We start from the raw sequence: 18,310 nt of genomic DNA, 5'->3' as shown, positions 1-18,310 counted from the left end.
TTCTCTAGCAGTGGATCAAGAGAAATAAATGTGTCTGATCATTAAATCAAGCCAAACGTGTCAGAATCAGCCATAAGCAATGACTGTCAACTTGAACAGGAACGACTATAAACAATGTTGTTTTCCCTCAGGAATAAATAGAGAAACAAATGGCTTCAACACCACCTTTTCAAAAGTACTATAAAAACTGGATTTTACTGGAACTCATGAAGTTTTTCAGACCCTGGGAGAGCATGAGGTTTCAACAGTCTAGTTAATACAATTTGGTTTTTCACAATGTCATTTGGACAACATCATTACAGAATGCTTCACAATTAATTACATTCAAATAGCAGCTTCTATCCCCTGTGGAGAACGGGATTAATTGGGTCAGATGTAAATATGCATTTCATGGATCCTACTGAACACTTGCCCATCTCACCAATTTACCATGTAATTTGATACAACTGGTGTAGTATGCTCTGGAGACCCACAGAGTGAGCACGGTTGCCAGTCAGGGTAGAAATACACGGATACAGGAGTGCTGGTATTCTCAGCCTGCATTACGCTTGGCTCTAACTGCTTGACCCTTTCGTTCACTTGCAGAAATACTAATTTATATTCACTAACACTGAAATACTTTGCTGTTGAAAATAAGGCTTGGGACAGAACTCAGAACTGATATGAAGCATTATGACAGACCCCTGGCAACAGTGGATCAGAAACAGTTCTCCTGGTGTCTTCACCTCCTCTATTGGAAAGAGGACCTGGCCAACATAGCAGTGAGAAACCCTGATACCAGGGCCTTATTGGGTCCTGACTCTGGGCAGGGAAAGAGTAAAAGTAAGCTACCTACAATGAAAGAATGGAGACAATATGAAAGAGGCAAAGTTGTTTCCTTGACCTCTTGAGCAGCCTAACCCTATATCCTGTGATTGTGATGGCTTTTCACTCTCTTTCTGGAGTTTTGGATAGGGGCAGTTTAGTTTAAACATACTCCTCCTGAAGTCTCCATTCTTCATTTTTTTATCATTAAATACCTATCTGACAATTTTTTCACAGTTTTTTTTTTTCCTCATGAAATGAGGTTGGCCAAAACATATCCAATGAAAGAATCAACATTTCCTAAAAGAATCTGGAAAACAAAAGTTTGTGCCTATGACAGATGGTTCTTGAAAAGCTACTTCTTGTTACTTTAGAGCATCAAAAATAAGAACACTATTTCCTGTCTCTTTCTAACTTCCTCTGCCCTATTTTCAGTTTGCACTCTCCCCTAGGTATAATAAGAAATAAGACATTTGCACCCAGCTGGAGAATACCTTTCATGAGCTGGAAAACTGCAGAGTTCATTTCTGGCGTGCCTCCTGCTGTTCATGAGTAACTACCAGGGCAAACTCACTCGAGTGAAGTGCAAACTTCAGTCCCTAAGGCCTGTCAGTTCAGAGCTGATCTTCATCCACTGTGTGCTGGGTAGGTACAAGAGAGGACTCGAAGTTTCTGAAGCAAAGTTCCACTACCAAGCAAAGAAAAAAACTTTCTCAAGTATTCCTTCTTACTTTTTCAGTCCTACCTGTCCTGGGTGATCCAGCAGACAGTCACGTCATCATCCCAGGTCAGAAATACTGCAGTATTGCTGTTCTGTAGCTTATATCCTGTTCCTATCTTATTTAACCTTAAGGAATAATTTTCTTAAGTATTTGCAAGCTGCCAATGTGAGTCATTACAATGTATCATGTCCTGCTTGCTGCTTTGGTGCCATGCATGGTCCCCACAGTTTGAATATCTGCCCCCTGTCCCACAGAGTATTTCTTGTTGTTTTCCACCACCTCTAGACAGGCATGGTTTCTCTATTATCAATTTTTGTGCGGTTTTGTTTATTCAGGTTTTTTTTTTTGTCTGTGGCTTCTTTTTGTTTGGTTTGCTGTTGTTTATTTGGGGTTTTTTTACCCCACAGAAATTCTAATATTTTCTGCTGCTTTTGTTCTCTTGGCTTTGCCTCTACTCTAGCACCTGGATTCCCTTAATCCAGCTTGTGCACTTGAACTCTAGCAGCTTTAATTATTGTTTAGATATTTGGGACTTGACATTTGGAGGTCTCTCTCAGGAACTGGTATTGCATGTTCCATATATTAGTTTGCTTTTGATTACAGAATGTTTAATGTACTGTGGATTTTGTTTGATTTTCAGAATTCTCTCCCTTGAAATGAAACTACTGTTATTCTTTTCTGTTTCTTGGTTTGGGGTGAAAAATCTACCCCATACAGTTCATTATCTTGTGTCTGTCTGTAAAACACATGAAACACGGTTACTTGTTTAGAGTTTTTAACTAATGTTCCCTTCTCTAATAAGGGAGGAAAAACTTCCATTTCACTTTCCATGACACTTGCAAACAGGCCCCCATAAGAACTGATTTCTCTCTTCCACTGTTTCTTTGTCCATGTTTGCTTTTCACTGAAAAATCTACATTTCCAGTAAGCTTAGTCTGTCCATCTGGACAGACTGCTCCTACCAGAATTTTTTGATCCATTGCTTGGATACCACCTCATGGCTGAACTGTTTCTTTTCCAGTAGGTTGCTCTTTCTTTGGGCACTCATGTCTCTGTTTAGACTGTGCCTAGAGCTAGACTAAGGATTTATATCAAGATGCTTTTCAAGTCTGAGATGATGCTTTTATTTAAATGCTTAAAGTAAATGTTGTATGTCCATTTAATAAACAATACAGATACACCGACTGATGTTAACTAGGGCCATTCCCAGCCTATTCATGCTCACAATAAAAAGACAGACAACGACATGAAATTGAAGTCACGAAGTGACATGGCAACATGTTGCAGCGAATTCTGCCTGTTGTTTAACTGCATTTAAATATTTGCTGCAGTTGTATGTGGGACTGTACCTTCAAGCTAAATGATCATTTCAGTGTTTTTATTTCTACTGGATTTACAATGAAGTGCTAATGCAATTGCCCTGGAGAAATAAAAAAGTAACCACAGTATCTTGAGGGTGTTTATCTACAGCAGAAGCTACATGCTCTTTAATCCATTAAGTAAGCAAGATGAGAGAGAGAAAAAGCCATTCAGACTCTGATTCCTATTTTCACAATGAAACTCATGTTTGAGCTTGCTCAGTGAGTACCAAAAATAGCTCTGCAAAAGGGCTTTCCTTGAGCACTTCCATTATTCACATGATGCGGCACCTTACATAACGCACAGCGTACACAGCATCCCGCCGAATGCGGTGCACATGGATGCTAGCAGGCAAACATTCCCACCAGGGATAGTAGTGCCAAGTGTTTTAAAGGCAAAGTCAGGCTGAAGGCACTGATTTTTTTTTCAATGGGAAAGTCTAGAAAATCTTAGAAAATTATTTGGGGGATCTGACAGAGGGATTTTGGTATGAATAAAATTATAGACATGGCCTATTGAAGCTGCTGTTACTCAGTGCATGTCTCTATTTAAAGATGGAAATACTGTATTATCTTGAGAATCTCAGTAACTTTGTTTGGACACTTGTGGTACCTGCCTCAACACTGGCAGCTCCATCCAAAGACCAACAATTCTCTGAAGCACTTGACCAGGTTCTCCCATCTTTGCTCAGTGGAGTTATCCTTTGGTCCTGTAATCACTTAGTCCCAGTCCCAGCTCCTTCATTTGAAAACACCATTTGTGCCTCCCTTTGCTGATCTGCATGCATGTGAACCCCCTTGTCTGCAGCATTGTTATTTGTATTGCTCTGTGTTCCCTGCACATGGGATTAAATCTGTCACTGCTTCCAGCTGCACAGTTTTTCATTCAAGCTATAAAGTATTGCTTTTAACACTAACGGTCCCAAACTTAACCCCTATTCTTGGTCGCAGTGGTAACCATCACACATATAATTTAGGAAGTCATCTTTGAAATGATGGTATGAATACTAGTGTACCGTGACTCATTTTGACTACTGATCATACAACATAATAATTATTGTTTTCAAAAAGGGATGACTGAACCTGTGTAAACAGTTCTGCTTCCCTGGAAACCCATAATTTTGAAAAATAAGCAAATCTTGTTTGGTTATTAAAAAACATATTTTAAAAAGAAGTTATTTTCTTTCAACTGATCCTGCTAAATCCAGGAATCCTGGTCAGGTGTGATTTGGCACCTTTTTTTTTCTCCCCTTAGATTAGCACTGAGTGATGCAGTATAGATACAAAAACACACTCTTACACTGCCTTCTCTTGACCATGACTTTTAGATTTGCATTCAGCATAAACCTTGGTTCAGTGAGCAATACCTTAGCAAGTCAAGCTCCCTGCTTGCAAGGCTCCTTGCAGCACCAGAGGCTATGTTGATATGTTCTCTTCTGCACATAAACATCCTTCTTTTGAGCAGAAAAGTACCAGGCTGGAGCCATGGTAGCATTGCTCCAGAAACCTCTGCCTTGCTATGTCTCCTCTGTTGACCTCTCAAGTGTGCATCACTTATGTGATGGAAGTTCTCCAGGGGAAACCCATGCCAGTGCAGCTCCAGCTCTTAGGGTTCTGCAGCAAAAGCTCTGCAGCGACGTGGCCCCTCTGTGTACTGTCCTGGCTGTCTATGTAATACACAATATTCAAAAGTACAAGAGATGTTTCTGCAAGCTTCCCTTAAAGAGAGGATAACAGGGACTTACATGAACTTTAGCTGGACTACCAGCACTTTGGGACTGATAAGACATGCAAAGCTGAGTAGTTACTTGGACTGCTTCTGTAGTTGTAAGGCATCAGCTTTTCAGTGGCAGCATAGTAATATTGGTCATATCTTCTAGAGAAACCTTGATTTTTTTCTTTTTGTATTCAGTTTCTGTGTATGTGTAAATATGATTATTTCTACAATAGAAAGTATCCAGAAATTAAGGCTCTTTTCTACTGCTTGATATTGTAGCTCTGAAAGTGAACAATTTAGTGCATTGCAAACCTTCTATCTTAATTTTGCTGTGTAACATGAACTGTGGTTTTTGCTTTGATTTTGGAAGCTACTAATTCCTTTTACAGTGTATAAAATCCATTTAAATCATCTGCATCTTATAATCACATGACTTCACAGGGCTTGATCAAAGTCAGAGGCCCATTACAACTCAAAAGTTGCTCAAGCAACGTTTCTGTTCTGCGAAATTGGGTCCTGAAAGATTAAGATCTCAGTCTCATTTTATTTAAATGAACACATTTCATTTCTCAGCCGCTAGTGGCAAGCAGTGAGCTGCACACTAAGCTCATTTCTCTCTCCATCACTGACTTTATAACCTCCACAACTCACCCATAATCTGGATCTATCAGCTGATATCATATTGCTTCTAATCTGCTACATGTTACATTCTGTAAAAGATTTCAGCTTCATGATTCTTCTCCAAGCAAATAAAAAGAAACCAATGAAATGCATTTTTTCATTCATAGTTGTTCATACTCCACTAAGCAGGGCTCAAGATATCACGATGACTAACACTGCAGGTTGACAGTTCAGGAGTAAATACCACACCAATAAAAATACATTTCATTATACATACTAAATTTTGCTGGAATGTGCTCATCTGAAAGATGACACAATATGGGATTTACTATCTTAGGGCATCTCCTGTCGTCCTGTCCCCCCACCCTATTCACTCTATATTTTTACAGGACCAAGCTTCTGAATATACATGCACTTTCCTTGCGAGTTTTGGCATAGGGGTAGCACAAGCCAACCTCAGTAAAAAGCAAGCATAAGGATGGGCCACAAGAATGTACAACATGAAGCTGCTGTTCATGCTGAGGACAGTACTGTGTATTTTGTGGGGACATTTAGCAAAGAGAATGCAAGAGACTACCAGTGATGCCATCAAAATTGTCCATTTTGCTGATTTATGGCATCGTTGCACATACTAAAATTCTCTTGCTTTCTCTTTCCCACTGCAGTTTTACCCTCAAACTTGAATTGCCGATCTGATTCACTGTCCCGTAAGCTGATGACTCTTTGCTCCGCAAGCCATTCATGCGCCGTACGGACTCAACGCTTTCATTCCCAACAGCCACAGTCTGTGCCTGTCCCCAGAGTGTCAGCATAGACAGCAGCAGCAACAATGAGAATACCACAGCGGTAACATGACGACACACATACACAACACGCAAAGAGAAGAATGGCTCGGTTAGAGAAGGCCGTCATGCAAAACAACACGAATCACTTTCAAGGCAAAATAAAAGGAGAAAATCGTGAGAGACAAAATCAAGCATAGAGATGCAGAAAACACCTCCTAAAGAGCTGGCCTCAGTAACATTGTTCCCTATTTTGAAATTCATGCAACCAGCTTAATAGGAAAAGTGAAAGCAAGGCTGTGCAAAAGGATAGGTGTCTCTTACTCAGCAGAATACTTCTTCGTATTTAATTAGGACATTACTCATTTTGCAAAGAGTCCACGTACCAACTGGCTTAGGATAAACATGAGTCTTTTGAAGATTTGGTTTTAAATAACATTTTTTTTAATAATCACCAGAAAAATAATTTCCAAAGCAGATGAATGGCCACTTCTATGAACCAAAACCTCATAATTTTGAGTAATGCCACTGGATACTGTTACTTACCAAGGGTGGCTTATCACCTACTTGTCCACCTCTAAAAAAGACCTTGCATCCAAACCTGAAATTATAGACCCCATAAAGAAGCTTCTGCTGCTGCCATGCTGATTTTGGACACAAAGACTTCCAGTGGCAGTGCCTGTGGCCTGTGTGCCTTCAGACAGGCAAGCAACTCTGTTCTCTCCTGTAATCTAATCTTCACTGGAATCTCAATTCACCTGACAATAATATTAAACCAGAGAACAGTACTGGATTGCTTCCCAGAGCATCCATCAAATATTACATTAGCTACAGAACATTTATTAGACAGACCTGTCAAAACACAAATGCCCTGTGCTATTATTGTCATCTCTCTTATAAAGGAAGCCATTATTTGTGGCTTGAAGCATTTGTGCAGCTCAAGCCAATATTTATTTCACCCAGAAAACGTATATGTAAAGTGTAAACCTAAATGTTTCTGCTGACGCTGAAAACCAGTGACATAGATACAGGAAGGAAGAAGTCTTTATAGTTCCCACATTCACTAGATGTGGGAATAATCATAACTGGACTAAAATTCAATTTAATGTCTGCTCTTGTCTTTCCATTTACTGAAGAAAAAAAAGAACAGGAAAGATGGATAGACTTCCTAAAATTATTTCTAGACTGACATCTACTTTACAAACAATTTTCTTGTCTACATTTCAGTCACTGGCATAAAACGATGTGCTAATGACACACAAATAGCCTTTTGTTAAAAATTTGAAGTTTATATTAGTAATAAGCTGTGACATGGTAGAATCTCAAGGGGAAATTCTCCTAATCCTTCTCATTATTTAAAATGTCCATGATCCCTGCTTTCAGCTGGGAAAGACACGAGTTGCCAGTGGTTTAAAAGTGAGGGCAGAACTGCCAATCACTGCAATGGGCTACCCTAAGGAACCTCCCATTTTAGTGTAACTAGCTGGGGTAGCTCTAGAAGAGACAGGTCTCAGGCATGTTCTGATGTCAGCACATCTGGATAATATTGTTCCTCTATCTGTCATTGTGTCCAACAGTTCTTTATCCATTGGTAGGTGCCACATAGTAGCACAGTATTTGTAATAGTCCAGCTTTTGCACAAAGTGAAGAAAATTCTTGGAATCAGTGACCAATCTATTGACATTTACTGATTACTTCATAAACTGCAAATAAACCCAGGAGCCAGTCATCAGCTCTTTATCAAAGAAGAAATCACTCAGAAGGTAACTTTAGAATGAGAGTCTCCTGCAAGGGCAAGAAGAACTGAGGCGAGAAATCAACTGCACATGAGTGTGCTGTCAGGGCAGACTCAGTCACCCCAGGTAAACAGCAGCTTTACCTTGTTTTGTCTCCTTTGCCTTCTTCGAAGCCTCAGAAACTCTTTGTGCTGCCGTGAAACAAAGTTGACTGCTGCATATTCCAGCAAAGCAGCGAAGACAAAGAGAAGACACACAGCCATCCAAATGTCAATAGCTTTTACGTAAGAGACCTAGAAAGAAGCAGAACACAGCATGTTTAATCTCAAACTTCATAAGCTGAAGACATTGAAGTGAAAAAAATAAAAACATTTTTGCACATCATGAGTTTCAGTTATTCAATGCAGTGGAGTTTTTCTTGTTCTGTGTTTTGATTTGTTAATTTATTGGTGCATAACAAATAAATAATCCAATTTATAATGAAAATGCATGTTCACAAAAAATACACAAATTATGAGCTACTGCCTTTAGGAAAAGAATCAGGATTGCTCTAACAAAACACAAGCACTCTTATGGTCCCAATCAAAGTTTGGAAGAAGGAATACAAATACAGGGTGTGATAAAATACCTATTGAAAAACAACTGTAGAAAGTTTATAGGTTTCACCTTTTTAATTTTTTATGAATCTATTACCATATTGATTAATTAGCTACATTTGGTATCCACAACCTCAAAGTAAACTCAGGGTATTCTGTCTTATGGGCTGATACGACTTTACCAATTAAATATTCAATCCTAGTTTCTTGACCTCTATCCAAAAACTCTATAGGAAAAATAAATTTTTATAGATATTATCTGCTAAAAATAGCCAAACACCAGCTGTCTCTGTTCTGGTAAAAGTCTATTCTGATTTGAATTGACTGGTCCAAAATAAAATCAGATATATTACAGCTCTGCAATGTCACAAGATTTTTATCATATTAGCCACACTGGGCCAAACAGTAGCAAATTAATGAGCTACACACTATGCATATCAAAGGTACAATCTCCATAGGTGTATTTGGTCTTTGCATTTCTTTGTAGTCTTGCAGTTTTTAAGCAGAGATCTTATGATTAGGCAACAGCAGGTTGTCTCTGTTGTTTATCAGGTATTACACCCAGGGTGGAATTAAAATCGTCTTTCAATGTCTACAATGTACATGTGAGTTAGTTGCATAAACTAATTTGATATAAATAAATCAAGGAATGAAGAATAATAGGCATTTTTAGGATGCAATGCATTTGAACTGTTTTACATGTCTTCTCTACAATGAAATTAATAATACTCAAATAGAGTTTCTTCTTCATGACTGTAAAGAGGAGCTTAGAACACCTTTGTATGCATAGACATATGGAGATTTATTCAGTTGTCTAAATAGTAGCATCACAAACTGCCATACTAGGTACCTAGTGTTCATTTGCTAGTTCAGCAGAGCACAAATCTTCAGTATGTCATAGTAACTAGTCCCCCGGAGATGTCTCAGATACCCAAGGTCATGTCAGTTTGACAGAGACCCATGGAAACCCCATACAGCAAATCAAAACAAGCAAAATGGATCATACCTTAACCCTGAAAAATTATAATTAAATATATTTAACATCTGAATAATATCCTGCAGGTCGAACATTTCAATGTAGTCAAAACATATGGTGGTCTGAAAAGGGAGCAGAAAAGGACGTATTGTGCACACTCATATTTAGGAAACCCAAGCTTCATCCTGGAAAACTCCACCTCTGCCCTTTGCATGCACTACTCAAAACAAATTGTTCTTATGGATGGGCAACCATTTCATGATGGAAGGAAGTACACCTGATCAGTGCGTTTTGCTCCTATTTGCCATGTGCTGGAATTGCATCATTTTTCAAAGTCTGTAGAACATCTTTTGTTAATGTCAAATGGAATATACTGCACTATGTGCTTCAGCAAGCAACATGAGCAGAGGAACTGGCATTTAAAGCATGACAGAGCTCCATCCTGCAGATCCTGAACACATTTTAGAGGAGCCAAGCCCTTTTATTTAGCCTTCATCACACGAAAGGTACCTTTCAGTACCTATAGTGCAGCTCCACACTGTAATGTGTGTGCTCTCACAATACAACATGCATAGGCTAAGATGTAGCAGACTGAGGTGACGCTGTGAATCTGTGCCTTTCAATTAGATACACAGCATGTATGCATTTCTCTCTCCCACACATAAAAAAATTTTACAAGTTACATCTTTACTGAGCAGCTGTGAAAGCCAGTGAAAACTCAACAACGTCCCAGACACTCTGTGCCACAGGCTGAGGCACAGTAGGAATCAAGTCACTGTAATTTGTGTAAAATGCAGCTGAGTTTAGATTGTTTGCTACCTTCCTTGAAGGGCCAGTTATTTTTCCTTTACAAATGCCCTTAGGAGATGCATTAGACATGCATAAACAGCTGGACTGTGTTGCCAGAGACAGCACAATGCAGTGAGCTGAAGGCACAAGAATCAGCATTTTTGACTGTGCAAATCCTGTCCTGGTGGGCTTAAAGCAGGGAAGGCAAAATAATAATAAAGGAAGCCCTGAGTTAGCCTTCCAGCCACTTACACAGTGCTACCACAAATGGCATCCACACAGTTGCTGAGCCAGCTGGATTATTTTAACTCCAGCCTACTGGGCTGGAATCAGAGAACCACGATTTTCTTGGCAGATACAAGGCTTGTTCTGTTGTTTAGCCAGTGCCACACCATGGCACAGCTTTAAATGAGAAAACAGAAAATAATTGCTTCCAACACCACATCAAAAATGAATAAATGGTAAAGTGCTGCAGCGAGTAGAAGCTGACACCTTTGTTTTCAAATCAGTTTATGTAGTTTACCTATGAATGTCCAATATGTACAGAATTATGCTTCTAAGAGCCTAAAAACCCATGCAATTTTCTGACATGCTCATGGAAGCTGGAGTCTGCAAAACTGAGTACATCATGATATCACAGACACATCCATTGCTTTGGGAAAGTTCTTCCACCAAACTAAAAAATGTTTTCAGCTATGGGTTTTTCCCCAGATCATAGTATGGCATGAAAACTTGTATGTTTGCTCACCTAAAAGTTTGCTCAACTTACATCATCTGCTTTGCTAAGGACTCATCAAACAGTAGCGCATCTCCAGCTTCCTTAACTACCATGCTCCATAGTCTTTACTGTATACATGTAGAACAGCACAGACTGATTTTTTTTTGAGGGTTTTTTTTTTCACCTAACTTAAAACATATTATTCACATGTGGGGTTTCATTTTAATTAATGCTGAGAAACAAGCAATTTTAGGACAAAATTATACCAAGTGGAATGTAAATATCTATACTCTAGCCAAACAAACTGTACCCTAAAAATGCCAGTCCCCCATTTTTTGACCAAGGCTGGAGTTTTGGATGGCTCTTTCAGGTATATATGTCTACTTGATATATGCAAACTTTGGTTACATAAACACAGAGAAGAATAACAGAAGTTACCCCACAGGAGCCTATGTAAGAGAGACTGTTACCGGAGCATTTGCCACCTTTCCCATAATTTCACTTGCAGGACAGAATGCAGTAACACCACAAATTCAAAGTTGACATTATCAAGTTGACATTTCATGTATAACATGAAAAATTAGTGATTTTTTTTTTTTTCAAAGGTAGATCTTGTAAAACATCTTCAGTTCCTCTGAAAAGTCTGTAACCCCAACAGCACACTGGATACATTTACTTTTCAATAGTATCAGAAGTGGATATTTGGAAACCCTGCCTCATTTGGGGTTATCATGTTCAAAAAGCACAATAAGATTTTCTTGCCCTTTTCTTTCTTTAAATAGTTGCTCCATTTTTTACTGCATGTTGCAGAGCTTCCTCCTTAATGCTGTTTTGGAGGAGGGGATTTAATGGCTCCCACCAATAAAACCATAAATTATATCAATTATTCAGATGCTCTGTAAATGTTTTAGGGCCAGCTAATGAGGGAGCTTTTTCAGAATTAGAGCTGTCTGCATCAAGAGCCAAGTATAGTAAGGCTAAGTATAGTAAATGTGACAAAGCAACTCCTTTCCCTTCATAATTTTCCTCATTTGTTACTTGGCCATATCCACTATGTACAAAAAAAACCAGTTTGTTCTCTGCAAAGCACTGCTGTAGCATCAATTATCTCAGTGAAGTTCCTGGAAATGAAAGTACAAGGAGGATAGCACTGTTTGTGAAGGACTTGCAAGGATTAAACCTTTGACTTTTGAAGCTCTTTTTATTTTAGCACTGTGACTCACAGCTTCTGGGGACCTTTCATAGTGCTGCCATGTGTCACCACCAGAACGAAGCAGGGTTTGGTGGAGAGAAGCCGGGGGAAAACACAGTCATGGGTCCTGCAGCTGAGCAGCTGTCATTTGTTGATATTTGTGAATCAACCCAAATGTGAGCCCTGTTTCTGCTACAATGCCAGCTTCACGAGACCCCAGACAATTGATTTAACTCACTGATTCTGTGAATGAATGTAAAATGAAAATAAAGACACATCTTTCTTCTCCCAGAGTTCTGCATTGTGAAAGTAACTTCAATATGCAGTGAAAAGTATTCAGTTTGTGTTTAAAAACATACATTCACCTATTTTGGTTGATAGAATCACATGAAAAAATATCTTTGACTCGTGATACGAAGTCCCAAACAATATTCTAGGCAAATTTATATAGCTGAAGCTGAAAGCACCAATTCTGCTTTCATCACAATTTACAGGCAGGGAAGTTTCTGAATGAAGAACATGCTGTCAGTTGGTATTACAACAAAAGTATTTTCTTTTTGTTCCACTCTTATTCTGGATCTTTTTCACTCAAGTGTTTCACTCCATGAAATATCATATGTCTAAACCAAATTCATATCAGAAAATGCAAATTTCTTCCCCAGTCCTAAACTCTCGCTTTATATTATTCTCCTGTTGCAACATTTTCCAGAAAATTATCCTTCATATTGTGCAATTTTAAAGGGTCATTATTAATGTGCAATACCTTGATCGGTCATCTCAACAAGACTTTTTAACTTAGTGGACAATATGGCACAAAAGAGAAAGTGTTTTAGATTCCACCAAGTTTAAAATTAATGGGATTGATCACATGGTAGAGAAAACTTCATCATGTGTTGGTTGAGGAGAGGACAAGTAAAGCAGCTGTCGCTCACAGCTGGCTCTGGGACCTGTTCTCCAAGAGGGATGCTTCTGCAGAGGAGGCAATGAGACTTAAAACTTTTGTCTTTCATGACTGGGGTAAATGTTTGCTTACCGCTTCAGGACCCTGATGTCCACATTTTTTCCATAATTTACTTTACAATGAAAAAGGTTAAGTTATCAGAGCTACTATTCTGTTACTGGAAAATAAGTGCTTGTAGTATGGGGCAGATTTTGGCAGGAGATGGGCCATTGGTGAATGAGTCCTGCGGACATTTTAAGTATTGTTCATCAGCTCACTCACTGGATTGCTGGACATCTTGGGAAGACAACCAACCTGGCTGGTGTCCTTCTTTCCTTTTTAGGTGCAATAGGGTTAAAATCAAGCTCCAAATGCCCTACTTGGGAACCAAGTGACTACCCTCAGAAAAAAATGCCTGTTCGAGATGCTGCTATAACAGATTTGGTGTGCCTGTCAGATGAATGAAAAAATAGCAATATTTGGTGAATGTGAAACACACTTTTTCCAGTTATTCTAACAAAATTACTCTATTTTTAATTGACCAAAATATTTTGTTCAACTCTTTTTTTCTATTCTTTTTTTCCTTTTTTTCCCCCAGAAACATCTGCTTCATCTTCTATTTTTAAATGAAATGTGGGCAATTTTCAAAACAAAACAAAAAATAAGCAAGAAATATTTAATTTAAAAATGCTGAAACAAACTCAACCACCCTCCCTCTATAATTCAGATTCCATCTGAAAGTATCCACCTAACTCAGCAGGGTTAGGTTGCTCCAGCCACCAAAAATTGCCTTTTTTTAGTGAATAAACTATTCATCCAACATTTTTTGCTCTATTTCTATCGTTAGTTCTGCCAAGTCATGAGATGCTAAACCTCCCACTCACTGCTGATGCAGAACTAAATGCTGACTGCATTCGAGTCAGGAAAAGTATGGGAAACATGTATGATTTGTTTTTCCTTCAAAGATGAAGGGAAATTTTCTCCAAGTGTTTGAAGAAGATCAGGGGGTTAAGATATTTACCAAGATGCTCAGAAAGCACTCTGGGAAGGGGCCAGAAGGGGTGATCACAGGCATGCAACAAAACTCACTGATAGGGTTAATAGTTATTTTTGTTGCGCCAGCCCAAGATGCTGCACACATAGGACCTGTATGTGAGTGGTCACAGCTACTGCTGTGCCAGTTCAACTCTACTCCCACTGAGGAAAAGCAAGCGAAATGTGCCCTACTTTCAGAGTGGGGCTGGCCCCCAAGAAACTGCAGGCATTACCCAACACTTTGTGAACCAGTGCAGCACATGGCTAACATCTGATTCAGATGACACAGGACTGTGTTAAGGTACAGCCTGCAGGATGTGATAAAGTGAGGACAGAGGAGTAACTGCACACCAGAGGCTGATATTTCTTTAAATTATATAACTATATTCTATACGACACATTACAAAAAAAGGAGGAAACTTATCTTCCAGGTAAAGTAACATCAACTTAGAAAAGCAATAAAATATTTATTTTTAGCATGGGCAGTGTCTATATTCACACATTTTGATCTTTCTTCTCAAATGGCATATTTCCATCTTTGAAAAATGTAATACCATAAATACAAAATCAGTTAGCGGACCGGTGAAGCCAAGACTGCTTGGGTTTTTTTTCCCAAGTCCATATGAAGTATTGGCATTTTCATTATGTGTCATTTTGTGCAATCATGGTTGCCTTTTGTTTCCCATTCCTGGCAATTCATCCATTCTGTATAGGAAATTTAAGACAGGATGTACCATTTCCACTTCACCCTGCTTGAGCAGGGAGGCTGGACCAGATGACTCTTCCTACCTTACCCATTCTGTGATTCTGTGATTCAAAAGCCCTCAAATTCCTTAAAAATAGTATTTTTTAGAGGTAAAAAATAAAATTCTGAGTGACAGCTTAATGCAGTTTTTCTAATCAAGCAGGTTACAGCTGAGAAAACAAAGGCTTTACTTTGGACAGATAATGGTGCTGGTGCTCAGCCTAGGAGCAACCTGTGTGATTTTGTTATGCATTGATAACACAGGGACAGGTTGAACTCTGCTACTGAGCATCAAGTAACACTAATTGAAATTGTAACCAGGGTCAAAAGCTCACTTTTGCACACCAATAGTCAACTATGTGTTGCATCAGTTCTTGCTAGGATGACAGCAATGTGGAAATGTCTCATATCTAGGCCAGGAGTTCAAGTCTAGCTCAGGCCACTGCAGCAATAGTTATAAGATACAGAAGGGAAATACTGAATTATTTGGAAACTGGAGGTTCTGGTGGCCCTGCACAAGAACTGTGTTGAGTTTATGCCTTGTAAACAAAGATCGGAACTAAGATTGAGCAGATCCTCATCAGGGTGCAAGATAGACTAGTTATTTCTATCTGATTGTCTCTTTTCAACCCCTGCGAAAACAGATCAAAACTATAAAAAAAAAAGAGGCGAAAAGGTGCAAACTCCTCTGTTCATCATTTATTAGGGCTTTGGCATGCACTGCTAACTTTTTGCATTGCCCTGATCCTGAAAAACACAGGGCAGGAACACGCTGGGGACACCACCACTCCTACTTGCTCAGCCAGATCCTTGACACTACGTGTAAATAGGAATTTGTGGTTTTTGTAACTCTCCAGCCTGATTACTTCTCTCTGCTCTCTGGCTTAGCTGGCCAACAAATATGTGCTCCTCTGTTGTGTTGCAGACTGAGAGGTAGCGAACCCTACCCCAATGGGATAGGCAGAGATGGCATTGTTTTGTCAGATTTTGCAGAAGCCAGTAAGACCCACAGTCTGTGCTTGAGCTGTTTCAGAAATAAACCTGCAACACCAAACATTGGCTTCTCCCTACTAGTATTCTGCACATCTCTGCTCTTTTCCTCGGCCTCATGTTTTGTCTTTTTCTGTCTTCAAGAAATTGGTCTTGAATAAGAACATACAACCATTTGATTTTTTTTTCTTCTCCAAAAAGAACCAGACTTCTAATAAAGCTCTTTAGAGTCAAAGGGAGAAGAAATACTCCTGTCCCCACAAAAACCCTATGGCTCCCTGTGCACACACAGCCCCCACAGGTTACTACAGCATCTCAGTGTCCTACCAATTAATCCTTCAGATTTGGCTTGTGAATAAAGCAAGGCAGAAAAGCAAGCTCACATTGGCAGAAATAAAATAAATAATACCAGTAATTGTGACATTTCTTGTGTATGAACCAAAGAAAGTAATCAACAGATTGGTGGAGCCATGGTGATCAGTTTACAAAGGTGACAAATAAGGATTGATGTCTCTGCTACAAGGAAGCAGCTTCTTATTGCTAAGTAATTGAAAGACATTTATCACACAGAAACACCCCCACATCCAACTGAGCACAGTGCAAATTGGGAATTATATGTGGCTGCATTAAAGCATGGGCAAATACACATATTGTCAGTCTTTGCAGATAGATGAAAATGTCAGTCTTGGGTTTCATTTACAACAGAAGATTCTGGCTCTTCCTTCCCAGTGAAATTAACAGATAATATTTCTTTAATGCCATTAAATGCCCACTTGACTTCTTGTACTCTAAGTGGTAAATTCTTCAGTGGATGAGGGTTTGGATAAAGACAATCACCAAGGAGAAAAAACTGAGAAAGAAAGCCTGTTTCCTAGCAAGAACCACTGGTAGGATCTTGGAACAATATCATTAAATTCATAAACAGAGTCAAATGTTGATACTTACCCAAGAAGCATTTATATTTAAGATTCATTTGAAACAAGAATCCAATGCGGTATTTATCTGACCACAGCCAGAGTGCCTACTTCTATAATGCCAGCTTTTCTGCTGTGATTACACTTTTCTGAGTATTTTGTTTGGGTTTTTTTTTTGTTTTGTTTTTGGTTTTGGTTTTTTTTTAATTTTTTTTTTGTTTTGGTTTTTTGGGTGTGTTTTTTTGCTTGTTTGGTTTGGGGTTTTTTTTTGGGGGGTGTTGTTTGTTTGTTTTTGTGGGTTTTTGTTTGGTTTGGTTGCTTTGCTTTGCTTTTTTAACTCAGCTTCAGGAAACCCTCTTTGTTTGCAGATCCAAAAGTCCTTTAGAGACCTCAGGTAAAAATTAATCTTCATTCAGCTCAGCCACAGCCATGCCAGGTTCAGTTATTACCTCTGCCACCCGGTTAGGAAGAATTGCACTAAATTGCATTATTCTTTGACCTTTGAAGAGTTAACTGACTCAGTGCATGACTTATCAAATAACAAGTCAGGATTTTATTTTTGTAGGAACAAATCTCTTCCTTCTAAGTAAAGCAGGTAAGAATCAAAGACCTGACATATGGCATCATAGCTATCATGAGCAATACCAAGAACATTTGCACCTATATATACATATTTAGGTATTATTTCTCCATTGAATAGCATAAAAATTGTGTTAAATCTCAGGTGACTGTAGAACATTCTACAACATCTTCTCTGTGCTGTATTTCCTATTGTAGTCACAACTAAGTGAACCATTAAAAGTGATCCAATTCACTGAACCAAAAAACAAAACCCTAAAATTAGAAAAGGATGCCTAGGGCAATATGATTTTTTTTTCTTTCAGTTTTGGTCTCTGCTCTTTGTGAATAGAGAGTTGATTTTCTAATTCTTCCCTAAGATCATACTCCTAAATTCTGGATTTCTTAGGACTTTTAGCAATGTAAATTGGTGGGAAAAGGCATTTGTTTATTTTTATGACTGCCAGTCTCTCTAGATTAGAGATGGGTAAATCAAATTAATCCTTTTGTCAGAGAAAACTGCCTTATCAATAATAAATCTAACATTAGACTAAAAAAACTGAGAATGGGGTGGTTCATTACATTACTCAGTATCTCCATATGCTTCTTTCTTGACTATTACTTGATCAGTTACTATTCCTGAGCCACTTGTCATTCTTAATGATTCTTCTGGCTCTGGATTCTGAATTGCTTCTTTCATCTGACCAAACAGTAAGGAGAAAAAATGTTTTATTTGTGGATAATTTAAGCAATATGTAACTAACAATAATGGCACAATAAATACAACTTCACATACAGTCCATCAAATTATTCTATTTCTATCTTTGGGGGTAAAAAAGTTTTAAAATGAAAAATAAAAACATCCATAAAACAGATCCCAAAGCTGACATCAAAGAAAACACAGGCGCTGGCAGGATAACATGGTCGAATTCCAATTGTAAGTGTGAGTGAGTCACATTTCATGTATAGTAAAGCACTTAAGAAAATGCAGAATTGAAAGAGGATGTACAGTGGGAATAATAGAATATGACAAAGGTGAAAATGTACGTAGAAAGAAATTGATGGTCTGAATATTAATAAACAGAAAGAAAGAAAATGGGATAAAGAGGCAGGTTAA

General features: G+C 38.6%; 1 protein-coding gene and 1 long non-coding RNA gene across 11 annotated transcripts in view; one reads left to right on the top strand and one right to left on the bottom strand.

Annotated features, from left to right (window-relative positions):
* The window catches only part of LOC113970259, a 56,357-nt gene extending 50,372 nt beyond the window's left edge, over positions 1-5,985 (top strand). Inside the window, exon 3 of one of the 2 annotated variants that reach the window (XR_003535099.1) lies at positions 5,888-5,985. This is a non-coding gene — a long non-coding RNA (uncharacterized LOC113970259). Of the gene's footprint in view, positions 1-637; positions 1,135-5,887 lie in introns of those variants that run through there. The other variant, XR_003535098.1, reaches the window with a different exon arrangement.
* Positions 1-18,310, bottom strand: part of GLRA2 (glycine receptor alpha 2) — a 129,106-nt gene that overhangs the window by 19,550 nt on the left and 91,246 nt on the right. For 7 of the 9 annotated variants that reach the window (XM_027688975.1, XM_027688972.1, XM_027688979.1 and 4 more), the window contains 2 exons: positions 7,884-8,033; positions 5,894-6,013 (listed from right to left, as the gene is read on the bottom strand). In XM_027688975.1, coding sequence (XP_027544776.1) covers positions 5,894-6,013; positions 7,884-8,033 — 270 coding nt within the window. The remainder of the gene's footprint in view (positions 1-5,893; positions 6,014-7,883; positions 8,034-18,310) is intronic. The other 2 variants (XM_027688974.1, XM_027688973.1) reach the window with 1 other exon arrangement.

Source organism: Neopelma chrysocephalum, unplaced genomic scaffold (assembly GCF_003984885.1).
Source record: "Neopelma chrysocephalum unplaced genomic scaffold, ASM398488v2 Primary Assembly neopelma1_76, whole genome shotgun sequence".
Classification (NCBI taxonomy): domain Eukaryota; kingdom Metazoa; phylum Chordata; class Aves; order Passeriformes; family Pipridae; genus Neopelma; species Neopelma chrysocephalum.
Note: the sequence above shows the minus strand (reverse complement) of the source record. Positions and strands in the feature narration are given on the sequence as shown.